General features: G+C 33.8%; 1 protein-coding gene across 1 annotated transcript in view; it reads left to right on the forward strand.

Annotated features, from left to right (window-relative positions):
* LIPI (lipase I) overlaps positions 1-16,772 on the forward strand; it is a 74,788-nt gene that overhangs the window by 13,901 nt on the left and 44,115 nt on the right. Inside the window, exons 2-4 of the mRNA XM_070045424.1 lie at positions 3,983-4,368; positions 6,583-6,691; positions 8,540-8,641. Coding sequence (XP_069901525.1) covers positions 4,057-4,368; positions 6,583-6,691; positions 8,540-8,641 — 523 coding nt within the window. The 5' untranslated portion in view covers positions 3,983-4,056. The remainder of the gene's footprint in view (positions 1-3,982; positions 4,369-6,582; positions 6,692-8,539; positions 8,642-16,772) is intronic.

Genomic DNA, 16,772 nt, shown 5'->3' on the forward strand with positions numbered 1-16,772 from the left:
TATAATCTACCTGAATTGAGTCAGTTCGATGTTCTTTAAGAGTTTTACAGTACACTAGTTTAACTTTTTTGTATCATTGGAAAAATTTTGTTTTTATTTTCTTTACCTAATATTAATATTGCTGATGAAATTGATTATATGATGTCACAATAAAGCTAAACAAAACAAAACAAAATAAAAACCCAGATCCTCAGTGGCATTTGAGGTAATGCAGTTATTACTCACATTTATCACATTTATGGAGTCAGGTGGGAATTGGGTCGGCACTGCTTTTCTTTGTTGGGTTTGCTGGCGGGTTTGGCTGTTGACTCGCCGTCAGTCAGCTGGGGAGACTGACACAACTTAGCTGTTTCACACCTGTCCTTACTTTTCTAGCAGGCCAGACCTGGGGTATTTTCACGGTGATGGCAGAAGTGTGGGAGGCCCAGCCCTAACGTGCAAGCCCAGTTCAGCGTCTGCTTGCATTACGTCTACCAACGTCCTATTTTCCAGGGCAAGCTCTACTATTTGCACCCGCATCAGGAAGCGGGGCAAATCACCCCGCTTATCATGGGAATACTTCAAAGTTACAAGACAAATGGCATGGACTCACGAAAGAGTGATGAATTGGAGCCATCACTGCAATCTAGTATATCAACCTAGTTTCCTTTTATTTTATTTGTGTAGAATATACCTACCTCTCCATTAAAATTTCCCATGTACTTCTTTAAATAATTTATAGATGTTTCTTTTTTTATGAAAGCTGATTTTTTTTGGTTTTTAATAGGAAGGCTTTATTACAGTTACATAACTTTATATATCATATATATCTTTTTCTCTTGTGTAATTTTATCATTTCGTTTTATGCTTTCTACTTTCTATATTTTTCATTTTCTTTGTGTCTTGTATATATACACTGTTGCTATACTTATATATTATTTAGTGTGTAGAAATTTATGTGTACTGTTTTATATAGTGTAATGGTTAACAGTTAAGTTTTCAATATGTTTTAAAACCCACACTTATCTATTTATTAAAATTTTTTTAATTGACATATTTTGAATCCCCCAGTTAAGGAATTTTTGTACCACACTTACTTTCTCTATACCCCTTTTAACCTACATTCCCATTTTATTAGCATATTGACTTATACTAAATATTCTTATTAAACATTTGAACAAGAATAACTTGATATTGCATATTTTTTTACTCAGTTTAATGCTGTTTACACTTATATTAGTGTCTAACTTGTTTCTGTGCTCACTTTCATTCTTTTTATACTGTGAGTTTTTATCGATCTTGTCTTCAATAAATCTATCATTTATTTAACAGTGATGTCAGGAACTGTACTTAGTCATTATGGGTGGTATACTTTAGGAAGAATATAAAATTATTAGGCCACAAACTTTTGCACTTATAATCTTCATTTATTATACTTTTATCTGTCTGATGTGTTGTTTTGGAAGACAAATCTGAAGTCACCATAACTTCATTCTTCTATTTGTACCTGGATTTTCTGCTTTGATATTTTTAGGATATTTTTTCTTTCATTGAAACCAAAACTGGGTTCTAGGAGGTCTCTTGGTGAGTCTGATGAACTGATTTTCTCTAGGTCATGATGAGGCTTTTTCAGTTTGCACACCCTGGTATGCAATTATTTCCTTAGTTGTTTTAACCGCTACCCTCTCTCTCCCCAATTCCTCCCCCACCTGCCAGGGAAACATTGATGATTTTTAACTTGATTCATTATTTCCTATCCCATATCTGTGTTTACCTTCATAATTTAAATGTCTTTCTTCCTTCATTTTCTTACTATAAGGTGAGATTTCCAGGTTTTAGCATTTATAAAGTGAATTTTTATTCTGCAGTTGCATTTTTACTTTTCCTGAAGTGGAGTATCTTGTTATTCCATTTTATCAATTTTGTTTTTTGGCTGCACCACACGCGGGATTTTAGTTCCCTGACCAGGGATCAAACCTGTGACCCCTGCAGCGGAACACAGAGTCCTAACCACTGGACTGCCAGGGAATTTCCTCGTTATTCCATTTTAAACTTAACCTATTGTTTTTCGCCTCAGTAAATTTTCTCTTAGTGGCCTCCTGTTTTTGAGATGTGGTTTTTCTTTCATTCTAATGAGGGTGCTAAAGAGTTTTCTGCTATTACTTCTGGATCCTGGTAATAGGCCATAGACTTTTCTGTTGACTGTTTTAAGGGATTTCTTTGTACTGTGTAGTAAGCACTGATATTGCACTGAGGTTTATTTCTCCTCTCTACTTCCTCATTCCTTTGTATTTCTTTCCTCATTACTCATTCCAGGACCAGGTAAAATCTACCTTGGCTTGGAGTGGACCAGCAGTTTGGTTGTATCAACTGCATTTAGACTTCTCAGAGTTCCAGCTGGTAGGAAGGTGGATAAGCACCAGTATTAAAATAATGTATATTCATTTTTTACACGTGTTCAGACTATTTTCTTGGGATAAATTCTTAGAAGTGTAATTACTGGCATAAACATTACTAATATTTTTGTGCATTTTTGATATATATTGACAAATTGTCTTCCCAAATCTTCTTACCAAGTTAAATTTCCAGAAGCAGTACGAGCATATGTTCTCATTAAAATTTTTTTTGGGATTATATGCTTATTTTGGGAAAAAAAATACAATTCTTAAAAACTATGAAAAGAAAATAAAAAGCAGCCATGTTTCACTGCCTAGTAATGACTATTGCTGTTGGTTTGGCTTAGTTATTTCATTTTCTGCTCTACTTTCTAGGATGGATGGATGGATAGATACATAGGTATGTAGGTAGATAGACAAATAGGATGCACACATTGATGAAATTCTATATGATGATAATTAAGGCGTTTTAAATTTTTGTGTGATTATGCATAACCCTCTGATTAATGTCTTTATATTTTTTAGAAGTTTTTTTTGTATTGGAGGATAGTTGATTTAATGTCTTTATATTTAATACAAATTATTTATTTCATTAATGTGAATCCTAGGAAGAAATCAGGAAGAGTAAATATTTTTAAGATTATGTCTGTGTAGTATACACTTAGACACATATAAAATTTCAAAAGGATGTGTCAACTTATGCTCTCAGCATCCATGTATATGAAAATTTGTTACAAATTTACCCTTGTAAGTATTATGTATTTAAAGGATTTTTTCATTTTGTTTAATTTGATAGGAAGAAAATGATACATTTTTTGTTTTGATTTGTGTTTATTTGATTACTAGGCAGGTAAAATATATTTTTTCTAATGGTTATTATCCATACCTAAATATTCTTCTGTAAATTTATTAATTTTTTTTAAATTTTTGGCTGCAATGGGTCTTCATTGCTGTGCATGAGCTTTCTCTAGTTGCAGCAAGCAGGGGCTACTCTACGTTGCGGTGCGTGCCTTTCTCATTACAGTGCCTTCTTTTGCTGTGGAGCACGGGCTCTACACACGTGAGCTTCAGTAGTTGTGGCTCGAGGGCTCTAGAGCGCAGGCTCAGTAATTGTGGTGCATGGGCTTAGCTGCTCTCTGACATGTGGGATCTTCCCAGACCAGGGCTCGAACCCATGTCCCCTGCATTGGCGGGTGGATTCTTAACCACTGCGCCACCAGGGAAGTCCCTGTAAAATTTCTGTTAAAGTTCATAGTCAATTTATGGACTTTTATTGGTGTGTATAACAATTTCCTTATTAATGTTAACGATTTTAATCACACGGTTGCTATTTTGTACAGATAAAAATTAATTCTTAATTTTTAGCCAACCACATTTATTTCTATATTTCGTTGTAAATTTTGAATACATCTAGTTCAAAAAGTCTATTTAAGTAATCAGCGAATTACTTAAAACATTGTAGTTGCTCAGAAAATTATGTTAAAAGGCTAATAAAGTGAAAACCTCCCTACCCTCCAAGTTCAATTTTTTTCTTTGCAACAGCAACAGGAATCGAATCAAATACTATCCCAATACTCAGCTTGACTGACTTCTTTTTTTTATTTCAGAGAGTAAAGGACCATGCCTTACATTCTCTCACCTAAGTTTAAAGGATTCCTTCAGAGATCTGTTTAATCCCAAAATGGAGGTATTTTTGATATTGTATACAAGGAACAACCCGAGCTGTGCTGAGTCACTGTTTGAGCAGGATAACTCACTTAATGTTAATTTCAACACAAGAAAGAAAACAGTCTGGCTTATTCATGGATACAGACCAACGGGCTCCACTCCACCATGGCTTCAGAACTTTGTGAGAATTTTGTTGGACCAAGACGATATAAATATAATTGTAGTAGACTGGAACCGAGGTGCTACAACTTTTCTTTACAGTAGAGCGGTTAAAAATACCAGAAAAGTTGCTGTGAGTCTGAGTAGGTACATTCAGAATCTTTTGGTAAGTCTGGAATTTTATGTGTTATATATGTTATACAATATACAGTATGTTATGTAATACTGCAAAGTGGTAATAAAATACCATTTTCCTGTAGCATTTAGAATTACTGCATTGATATGCTAATGTATGCAGCCATCTTTTCTTTGTGTAAGGATAATTCTATACCTAGACGTGACCTTAGTATTTAAAAATTATCTTAAAGACTCAATTATTGTGTTTTATCTTAAAATCTTTTAAGATTTTTGTTTTTTTAACTCTACCTATACTTCAGGATAATGTAGTCATTCTATGTATACAGAGGGGATAAACTATACAATCATTAGATTTTTTAGATATATTTTCTAAGGTACGTCTAAAATGTTTCAAATTAATCAAGTGTGCGTTGGTAAAAGTGAGGGGAAAACAGCTTGAAAAGTAGCATACTTTTGCCAACCGTGGAGGCAGGTCTCAGTTCCATTTACGTTTCTCCAGCGTTTAGGTCCAGGGTTGGGATGAGTCAAATAAATTCAGGCCAGTTCTAGATCATCTATAGTTTGATTGATCTTTGACTGCTAAGTCAATACATATGAAGATCCATGTCTGTTCTAGAGGGAGGTGGTAGTGATGGCACTCGAGAGAAGGAAGGGTGATATATGATTTGGGGACATTCTTGAGCTTGAAATCGCCTTTGAGTTGTGTTGTGCTGAACTTCCAAGCCTCTGCTGAAATCGAGCAAGCGTCATAGATCCAAGAAGCAGTTGCACACAGTGGTTAGGAGTCAGACTGGAGGGGTTCAAAGACCACCAAATCCATATCATCTGTGTGAGTTGGAGCAATTGCTTTACTATTCTGCCTCATTTCCTTGTCTATACATTTGGGATAACAAAACTTTCTAACAATATTTTATTTAAGTATTAAATGAAATTAATTCTTAACCAGCACTTGGCATATAATAACCATTGAATAAAATCAGCTATCATTATTATTTTTACATCCTCAAATTTGGACAAAACCAAACTATGCCTCTGGAGACAGAAGTAATTGATTCACCTGTTCTTACTGATAGTCTATAAATTGCATAATTGATTTTTCCTTTTAGCGGTGGTCTTTGCTCTAATTCATAAATATGTACCTCAAAGTGTGGAACATGTGAATGTTAAGTAGAGAAATTTAGGAAAATTGTAGTATTAGATTTCTAACAGTGCTTTTGCTTGCAAAGTCTCCGTATTAAGGAGAAGGGATGAAAAGTTCAGTAGCACTGAAGTTGAGAGTGATACTCCCTGGAGGTTCCAGGCATTGGTCTGAGAAATTGGTTGAAGAAAATTATCATTCTGTGCCTGGAAAACCTGAATCTAGTTTCTCATTAGAGTAAATTTTCCACATCTTTCTGTAAGCCATTGGATGTGTCACTGTGTAGAATGGACCATGACCTGCTTCCTGAGAGTGTGGTAGAAGAAATCTTCCTCATTTAAGTTCCTAATGCCCCCCTCCCCCTCCCCTGGGCTGAGACTCTAGAAGGTGTTCAAAACTTGGGCTTGGAAGATCAGACTCCATTACTCTCCAGATTGTGCTGGGGGAAATCACTTAAAATCTCTGAGTCTCATTTTATCATCTCCAAAGTAAGGATGATTTTTCACACGGTTCGGTCTTCCTAAAGTTATTGACACAATCTACAGATAAAAAAGGGAGGTAGATTAGTTTATATTTTGGAGTTGAACAGACCTGGATTTCAAGTCTTTTTCCCTTATAGTAATAAGTATATGAGACTTTGGGCAACTCATTATCAAACGGTATTTATTCAGTATTTAATAGATGCTGGGGAAAGTTTTAGGCAATAGGATAAAAATATGTAACTCATAGGACTATTGTAAATATTACATATGAGATTTAAAAAACACATACCAAGGTAGCTAGCACAAAGTTAGTTTTGTTATTATTATTACAAAATGCTTTATTAATTAAATGTATTATTTTGCATATGCTATTCTAGATAAAAATGACGTTTTCTAAATTTTTAAATAAAAATTTAATGGTATTAAAACTGTACAGAAAAATCAGATATTTTATGGAAAAAGTTGAACAAAGATATAGTTATTTGAAATTATAAAATCCCATTCCCTGTCTCCCAGAAATGGATTAAACCAGAAAAAATAATGAATTTTAGAATATTGATGCAACAGGCATAATTTGTGATTTTCTGAAATGAAAATTGTAACATTGTATTTTGAATTGCAGGGGCATGGAGCATCTCTTGATAATTTTCATTTCATAGGTGTGAGCTTAGGGGCTCATATTAGTGGATTTGTTGGAAAGATATTTCATGGTCAAGTTGGAAGAATAACAGGTAAAATATTTTTGACAAAATTAATATTTAATATACTTTTAGCATCAGAAGTTATTACTTTATTTAACATTTAACAGGGGCAATATTTAAGGAAAGGAAATGATGCACAAACTTTTTTTTTCTATATCATATTCAGATGCTGGTCTTTGTTTGGTTAGACTCTTAAGTCTTACTTATTTCTTCACCAAACTTAAATTACCCATATAGAAATGAGAGGAAAATGATTAATTTCTGCAGTCCCATATGAATTTTAAGGACACATTATTGTATCAATCCTAAGGAAAGTTTGGCCCCTTAAATGTAAAACTTTTTTCATGTATTGACTAAGAAGATAACCTATTACCATGTACTTAAATTTTAGAAACTTTAATGTATTTTAATTCTTTTAACAATTTTACTTGAACACTAGAAGGGAGGATCAGGAGTTGATATCCATGCCTGAGGGATTCTGGACCCCAGTTCTCCTTGTATTTCCTTAACAAGGTTACTGCATCCACAAAGCTTAGTAACCAAATAATGCTGACATGGACGTTCAGGCTTCCCTTTAGGAATGGTGGTGATTTAAAAACTATCCTTCCCCAGTTAATTTAGCTTTTTAGAATTATTGAGATCTATTCCCATAGATGATTTGTAATAATTTCAAATGTTAATACTAGAGTCTTAAGTTAACAAAGAGGGAGGGTAGAGGTGAATAACTTGTTTAGATATTTAGGATCTTTACAAACCTTAAGTATACCTTACTTACTTTGATCAGTTTTAACTTGATTCTCATTATATGGATGTGAAAGTTGAGGTTAACTGAATGAATGCAGGAGCGTCAAAAAGTTAGTAACAGCTAAGCCAGGATTTATACAAAGGCCTCTAGCATCCAAAGTCCATTCTCTTTCAACCACCATACTAGCTCAATTTGATCTGCTGGTAATCCTACTTTATTTTAAGGTGTGTTGATTCACATATAGTCTAGTTTGAATGGTTCCACATGCCAAGCAATCATCAGGGTTTAAAAAGCCAGCAAATGCAGTGATTCTACATCAGAACAATTTATAGGAAGAGAGAAGTTTCTGTCTCATTCAGTCATGTGGGCCAAATAAACTAGGGCTAACAGAAGGTACTGAGATAAAGCAATATTATATTTTACTTTTTAAGATGATTGTTGCCCTATTGCATAGATGTTCTCAAGGCATTGCATTTCATGTCCTCCCCACCTTTTTTGACACACTGCAGTAGGTCATGAGCTTCAAATTTTTATTGAGAATTTCAAGTATACCAGAAATAATATCTGTATTTTATGAAACTTTTAATATATTTTTCTTATGTGTATGCGGGAAACTTTTGTGAGAAATGAATGATAAGCTAATAATAAATATGTTTTATTCCAAGCTCAAACTGCACTTAACATTTTAGACCTATAGAGAGATCCAGGATGAGCTGGTGCAGAATGAGGCTCAAGACAGGACCAGGATAGTATTTATTATTTCCCCTCCTCAGCAGTAGTAGTAGTTACTTTCTATTACATAGAGATTTACTATCAATCAGTGTATTCCTAATTACTTCTTAAGTAAAAATGCTAAAAAAAAACCCCACAATATTTTGTCTAGGCATCTGTAGTGTGGCTTAACACTACATCATTGATGAACTCTGAACACTGGAAAAAAGATTATTCAAATAAAGAAGATACTTGCTATTCATCTAATTTCATTTATTGTTAGATTTGTTTTTGGACAGGTTTAAGCTAAAACTATATAGGCTCATTATGTTTATAATGTAATAATAATGCAAGCATATGACCTACTGAACTCTGTAGTATGACTTGATTAATAGATTAATAGCTTCTTTCTTGAATTTCAGGTCTTGACCCTGCTGGACCACAATTCTCTGGAAAACCATCAAATGGCAAATTAGATTACACTGATGCACATATTGTGGATGTCATACACACTGATACCAATGGTAACAACATAGGATTTATTGCTTAATTATTTGAAAATAGAAAAGGAGATGTAGACACTGGGGAACAGGAAAACTTAATAAGAGAGAGTAGTGGATGAAGTGATAAGACTGTAATTATATAGTGATTATATTTCCCACAAGCAACATTTCTTGGAGTTAGCGAAAACCTGTGGTGTCCAATGGAACTCTTTGCCTTCAGCTTTCCTCCTTCAGGTTTCAAGAAATGTCATGTCATCCTAAAAAAACTGAAATTTGATAAAAAAAATATACTTCATCCTTTTCATGTTATTAACATTTTATTGATTTGATTACAACTTCCCTCATGCTTAATGTCCCTGATGCATTTAGATTACCATTCTCTCTTATCATTTTATCACTTTGTTGTATGTCAACTCAAACTCAGCACAGATCTTCAGGCACAGAGAGAGTACTTTTCCCTAAAGATTTTTAATTATTTTCCTCAAAATGTCTAACCAACTATTGATCGTTTTAACCAGAGTGCGTTGGACACTTTCAGATAATATTTTAGATGGCCCAGATCCCCTTCCTGAGTTGAAACTGATGGTACTAATATTTATTGAGTACTTCCTATATACGAGGCACTTCAAGTTCTTTATGTGAATTAATTATGGGATTCTCCTAAGTCCCCATGAGTAAGTAAACGTTATCATCCCCCTTTTACAAATGGAGAAGAGGCTCAGGTCAAGGTGACAAGGCCAGTAGGAGGCAGAGTCAGAATTTGAAATAGAATCTTCTGATTCCAAAATCTGCACTTCACAAGTATGCTGCTCAAATTAACTGGAAATTTACATGTGTTTGGTTGGGGTGCATGGGGAGGATATAGTGCTAAGGCAGAGACAGGAGGAAGTGACCCAAAGACTGCTCCCAACTCCCTGTTTCCTCAGGTTTATTTTCTCTTTGGTCCAGGTAATTTATTTTCTCCCATATTATTCTGAATTTACCCTGTGGTGATCCATACCAATGATTCTGTGAGATATATAAATACCATTAATGCCATAGATGACAATTTTTCAAATTCTGTGTCTATATGCCCATGGGCTGAGCCTATAATCAGAACAATTATGCTCTTTATTTGGAATCTAAGTTCATCTACATCATACAGAGAGTCAGTGCCTAAAGTCTCATAGTTCTGATACCCTCAACCTTTCACGTTTTCTTTCTCTAGCCCTGTATATCAGCTTAACATTCCCACACACAGCACACCTAGTGCCAATTACCCTGCAACTTTGAACTCTTCTTTTTGAAATTCCAACTTCAATTCTGCTTATCGCCTTTTGAATTGGCTCTTCATACTTTTTATTGTTTTTGTTTGCATTTTTGACTTTTCCTAATAAACTGTTTGGATTGTCTTATATTCTTAATATCTTTTGATGACTCAGCTTATCAAATCTAACTTTCCACTAGATGCCACATAGTTGGCACCTTTAACTGATCTTTTTATGACTATCACAAATGAGGAACACAGATTTTTGATACTGCATATTCACCTGTCTCAAGGAATCTCTGAATGAGATACTGCCCTTTCCTTAAATACTAACCTATGAGTGCATTTTCTACTTGCCAGTAATTCTTGTCCTTTTTCAGTTGTATATGTTAAGGAAGCTATGTTGCCTTTCATAATTGTTGATTAGGTAATTTGAACAAACATTCCTGCTGGGATATCAGGAAAAAATTACCAGTCTAATATCCAGAAGACAGAAAAATTCCAGGGAGATGAACTGGTAATTTGGAGTCACTTTCCTCTGGTGTAGAGAATATGGGAAGTGTTTTTGAAACCCTCATATGAGGCTTGTAAAACATCTTATACTACTTTTTAGGACCCCAAAGGGTAGCGCTATAGGAATAAAGGTAAACTTGAAATAAACCAGCCTTTTTATAATCTCTAGAAAAGCTTTTAATAATCTGAAGTTGCCAGAAAAATCTCATTTATTGTGTTTTGTTTAAGGAGCTCTTGGATTGTTGGACCTGCTAGGTACCTGATAGAAGCCAATAATAGTCCTTTTTTGTAGGAAGATCACATCATCCTTGGTCTCAAATTATTTTTATAAATATATATATATATATATTTTTTTTTTTTTTGCGGTACGCGGGCCTCTCACTGTTGTGGCCCCTCCCATTGCGGAGCACAGCCTCCGGACGTGCAGGCTCAGCGGCCATGGCTCATGGGCCCAGCCGCTCTGCGGCATGTAGGATCTTCCTGTACCGGGGCACGAACCCGCGTCCCCTGCATCGGCAGGCAGACTCTCAACCACTGCGCCACCAGGGAAGCCCTATAAATATATTTTTAAATGTCCAGCATCCAAATAAAGATAGCCAGGTACACTTGAAGCAAGAAACGTGCATGAGAACCAACAGAAACAATAATCAGCAGAAACAGACCCATAGGCCTGCAACTATTGGAATTATTATACACTGGCTAAAACGTGCTTAATATTTTCAAAGAGATAAGATAAGACCGCAAATATCAGCAGAGAATGACATTTAAGTATAAATATGACCTATTATATTTGATAAAAATAATAAAAAGTTTTTAACTTAAAAAATAAAATAATTGACAATTATTGAATGGGTTGAACAAAAATTTTGAATCAGGTAAAAAGAGAAAGCGAGTGACTTGGAAAATAGGTGAGAAGTCTGTTTCTAGAATAAAGTAAAAGGGTACAATACGGAGCAAAAATCAGAGAGCAGACCATACAGAGAGGTAAGGGGTACATAGGATAAATAGTGAGAAGGTCAATCATGTTTCATTCAAATTCAAAATAAAAGGAGAGAAAAATGGGACAGAAATGATATCTAAAGATAATATCTCAGAATTTCTAAAAACTGAGGAATTATAATCAATAAAAAAATTGGAATGCAGTTAATTCCAATGTGAATAAATAGACGTCCTCATTGAGACACATGATAGTAGAGTTACAGAAAAGACCACAACAAAGCATACAGCATAAAATTAAATGAATAAAAAATGACCCAAATTATAACTAGTTTCTCAACAGAAACAGTGGAAGCTAGGAAAGAATAGAGTTATATTTCCAATATGGTGAAAGAAAACAGCTGCCTAGTATCCCAATCTGTTTCAGGAAAAAAAAAAAGGAAACTATATAGTTTCAGACAAGTATACACTGAGAGAAACTGTCATCAAAAGAAGGAAAATTATCCTTTGATGGCTATTCAGGAAGGAAGACTATTGAAAATGGTAAAATACAGTTCAATCTAAATGGATGTTGATGGCATAAAACACATTGTTTTATGAAATTTGGAATATATAGAGAGGATTAAAATATATTACAAAAATAGCATATTTTGGGGGCTGTTAACTGAAGTTCAAGCATTTTTTGTTCCTTTAATTGTATGGAAGAAAGGTTAAAAGTAATTGTCAACAGTTGGTATTTATAAATCAAGGCTTTCTGTTAAATCTCTAGGTATCCAAAAAGAAAAGAGTAAAAGAGTATATAACTTCCAAAGCAATGGAGGACAAAAGGGAATAATTTTTTTTAAGTCCAAAAGAAGGCAAGAAAGGAGAGAAAGAATCATAAAGATCAGACAAAGTAAATAGAAGTAAATAATATGATGGTAAAATTAAACCCAGCTATACCATTAAATGTAAATAGCCTAAATGAAATTTAGCCTATTAGATTTAATTAAAATATGGTGTCACACTTAGCTAAAAAGACAAAAATTCAATTATGTGTTATTTATTAAAGACATATATAACAGTAAGGAAGCAGAATATGTGAAAGTAGAACATTGATATGCAAATATTATCCACCAAAAGGTGGTGAATCTACATACATTAACTTAGACTAAAATAATTTTATCTCAAAATTAGTAGAAACAGAAAGGCTTAAAATTATAAAACTTTCAACTCATCAGGAAGATAGTTTGTATATACCTAATAACATGGCTTAAAATTACATAAAGCAAACTTTACACTATCCCATTGCAGAAAGAAAAGCAACTGCGCAATCATACTGGGAGATTTTAATTAGAAAAATTGATCTAATGGACATTTATAAAACATTATACCCAACAACTGGAGAATATACATTCTTCTAAAGCACCATGGATATTTTAGAGAAACATTATACACTGGGCCTTAAAAATATTCTCAAAATTTTCATAGAGGGGGAAGCATAAAAGGTAGTATTCTCTATATTCAAAGCAATTAAACTATAAATAAATAAGAAAAATATAAGTAGAAAATCCATATATTTTTAGAAGAAACATATTTTTAGATAACTAATGAAGGAAGAATAAATAATAATGGAAATATAAAATATTTTGATTCAATAGTATTAAAGTTACTACATATTAAAGTTTGTTGGAGTCAGCAAAAGCCATGACTAGAAATAAATGTCCAGTTACAGATATCTTAAAAGGCTGAAAATCAATAATCTAAGCATCTATCTTGGGAAATTAAGAATTAAACATAAAACATACCCATAGATATTAAGAAGTTGATGATAAACATACAAAAATGGAATAAAAATATCAATTAGAAGTGATATAAAAAGCCAAAAATTTGCACTTTAAAAAGACAACATTAATTATTTAAAACTATGTCATTTTTACCTTCTTTCAATAAAATGAAAGGAACATAGAATGCTTGAACTTTATATATCACCCTCCAGAGTAATGAGTCCTTGGAGAGAAGAAAACAGAAAGGACAAGGAGAGAAAACACAACTAATATCAATAATAATAAAGGAGACAGTGTTACAGATACTATAGATATTAAAATCATCACAAAGCAATGTAATGAACAATATTTTGCAAATAAATATGAAAATATATGACCATATGGTATGATATATGAAATATAAAAATTCTTATGAAAAGCAAAAGCATTTACCAAACTGACAAATGAAAAGGGAAAGTTTGAAGAGTTTTTTAACTATTGATAAAATAGAAACTGTAATTTAAAGCCTTCCATCAGAGTAAATTCCCAGGAAAGTTTTTGTTCTCTACCAAACAATTAAGTGATAAATAAGACCACTGTTTCACAAACACCTTCAGATAATAACAAATAAATAGGAAATGGTTTGCAACCTTTTTAGAAAGCCATCACAAACTTAATGTCAAAAGTTGAGAAAGACATTGCAGAAAAGACAGTTTGCTGGACATTCTCTGTAATAATCATAGATGCAAAAATTCTGCATAAAATATAAAATTAGTAAGCCAGCAGCATATAAAATTGGTACTGAATCACATCCATTTGGATTTATTATCAAAAAGCAAATGTAGTTTAACATTCAAAAATCAGTTTCTTAATTCATCTTAGCAAAAGAATAAGGGAGAAAATTCATTTAATAATCTCAATCAAATCAAGAAAAAGCTTTAGGGAGAATTTATGTATGGCAAAAACTGGAAAATTGGGAAAAGAAGTAAAATTCCACAATCTGTTAAAATATATCTATTCAAAAATCTGTAGAAAATGTCACGTTGATGATGGAATTTGGAAGACTTTCTTTCTGAGACTGGGAACTGGAAAAGGATGCCTAGTCTAGTCATTCTGAAGCAACATTTTACTGGATGTCTTAAGTGCAGTAAGGGGAGAAAAGTATTAAAAGATATAAAAATATAAAATCATTTTCAGATGATATGTTTGCATACATAGATAACCCCAAAGAATCTCCAGATAATTAGAATTCACAGGAAAATTTAGCAAGGTTGTTGAATATAAGCTATATATACAAAATTCAATTCTTTCTAGGAACCAGCAATAAGAGTTAGCAAATAAAACTTTAGAATTATACCATTTTAATAAGATAAAATCTAGAAATAACTCTTAAGAAAATTGTGCAAGTGCTCTACGCAGAAAACCACAAAACATTGCAGACCAAAATAAAAAGGAACTAAACCACACATATGAATGTGAGTGTTGTATACATGTCAATTTTTGCAAGTTGACCTACAGATTCAATGCAATCTTTGTCAAAAGCCAATATTTTTTAAATAACCTCACAAGCTAATTATAAAATTAACATGGAAATGCAAAGGGTCAAGTATTATTATTCTTTTTTTTTAAATTAATTTATTTGTTCATTTTTGGCTGTGTTGGGTCTTTGTTGCTGCGTGCGGGCTTCCTCTACTTGTGGCGACTGGGGGCTTCTCTTGTTGCGGAGCACGGGCTCTAGGCACACAGGCTTCAGTCGTTGTGGCTAGCGGGCTCTAGAGTGCAGGCTCAGTAGTTCTGGCGTACAGGCTTAGCTGCTCTGCAGCATGTGGGATCTTCCCGGACCAGGGTTCGAACCCATGTCCCCTGCATTGGCAGGTGGATTCTTAACCACTGCGCCACCAGGGAAGCCCCTGTTAAAGTGTTCTTGAAGAAGAAAAAAGTGCAAACACATGTGCTTCCGGATATCAAGTCTTATGAAATGGTAATAGTGGAGACAGTGTCATTAGTGTAAGGGTGACCAAAAAGTCAGTAAAAAAAAAACACCGCAAAACAGGGCTTCCCTGGTGGCGCAGTGGTTGAGAGTCCGCCTGCCGATGCAGGGGATGCGGGTTTGTGCCCCGGTCTGGGAGGATCCCACATGCCGCGGAGCGGCTGGGCCCGTGAGCCATGGCCGCCGGGCCTGCGTGTCCGGAGCCTGTGCTCCGCAATGGGAGAGGCCATAGCAGTGAGAGGCCAGCGTACCACAAAAAAAAAAAAAAGAAAACAGAGTTATGGGACTTATTACATTTATTATGAGTTTGGTACTGCTGGACGGTGTGAAAATGATTCTTTTTTTTTCTGGGTTTCATTTTTTTAATTGAAGAATAGTTGATTTACAATATTGTGTTAGTTTCAGGTATACAGGATAGTGTTTCTCTTTTTTTTTTTTTTACAGATTATATTCCACTATAAGTTATTACAAGATATTGGGTATAATTCCCTGTGCTATACAGTAAACCCTGTTGCTTATCTGTTTGATGTATTAATCCCATACTCCTAATTTGTCCCTCCTCCTGCTCTCTCCCCTTTGGTAACCATAAATTTGTTTTCTATGTCTGTGTGTCTGTTTCTGTTTTGTATATACATTTATTTGTATTATATTTTAGATTCCACTTATAAGTAATATCGTATTTGTTTTTCTTTGTCTGACTTATTTCACTGTGCATAATATTCTTTAGATCAATCCATGTTGCTGCAAATGTCAATATTTCATTTTTTATGGCTAAATAATATTCCATTCACATATTCTTAATCCAGTTGTTGATGGGTTGCTTCCATGTCATGGCTGTTGTACATAGTACTGTTTTGAACACTGGGGAGCATGTAACTTTTCAAATTGGTGTTTTCATTTATTCCAGATATACACCCAGGAGTGGAATTGCTGGATCATATGGTAGTTCTATTTTTAGTTTTTTAAGGAACCTCCATACTGTTTTCCATAGTGTCTGCACAAATTTACATTCCCGCCAACCATGTACGAGGGTTCCCTTTTCTTAACATTTGTTATTTGTAGACTTTCTGATAAGTGGTTCTGTGTCAGTCAACTGAAAACTCAAAATGAAATAAAAAGGTCTCTAACTCCCATAAAACACAAAAATTCTTTTCCTATGGTGTGTATAAATGTGAAAGGAAAAGCAATAAATATTGCTTGTAATATTACAAGATATTATTTAAAAAATCTTCATAACATTTTTCTTCAGTGTGCATGAAAAAGCATAAGCCAAATTCAAACATTAAGATGTCCGATTATATTAAAATTGAGAACTTCACTAAAGAACACTTTATGAAAGCTAACAGCAAGGCAAAACAGGAAAAGAGATAAGTAAGCACTATACATCAGTAATAAAGAAAAATACAACTTAATTAAAAAAAATCAAGACTTGAACAGACATTTTACAAAAGAGAAATTCCAACTAGGCAATGGAAAGTTCTTAAAATCTTCAGTGAGCAGAAACATGTAAATTAAAACCCCAGTGAAACAGCACATGCCTACCAGAATGACTAAAATTAGAAAGCCTTACAAGACCATTTATTGGAGAGGATGTAGAATAACAGAAATGTTCACATGTTGTTGGTAGGGCGTAAATTGGTACAACCTCTTTGGCAAATTATTTAGGATTATTTATTAAAATTGAAGATATTCATATTCTATAACACAGCAATTCTACTCCTA

Source organism: Globicephala melas, chromosome 4, assembly GCF_963455315.2.
Source record: "Globicephala melas chromosome 4, mGloMel1.2, whole genome shotgun sequence".
In the NCBI taxonomy this organism is placed as follows: domain Eukaryota; kingdom Metazoa; phylum Chordata; class Mammalia; order Artiodactyla; family Delphinidae; genus Globicephala; species Globicephala melas.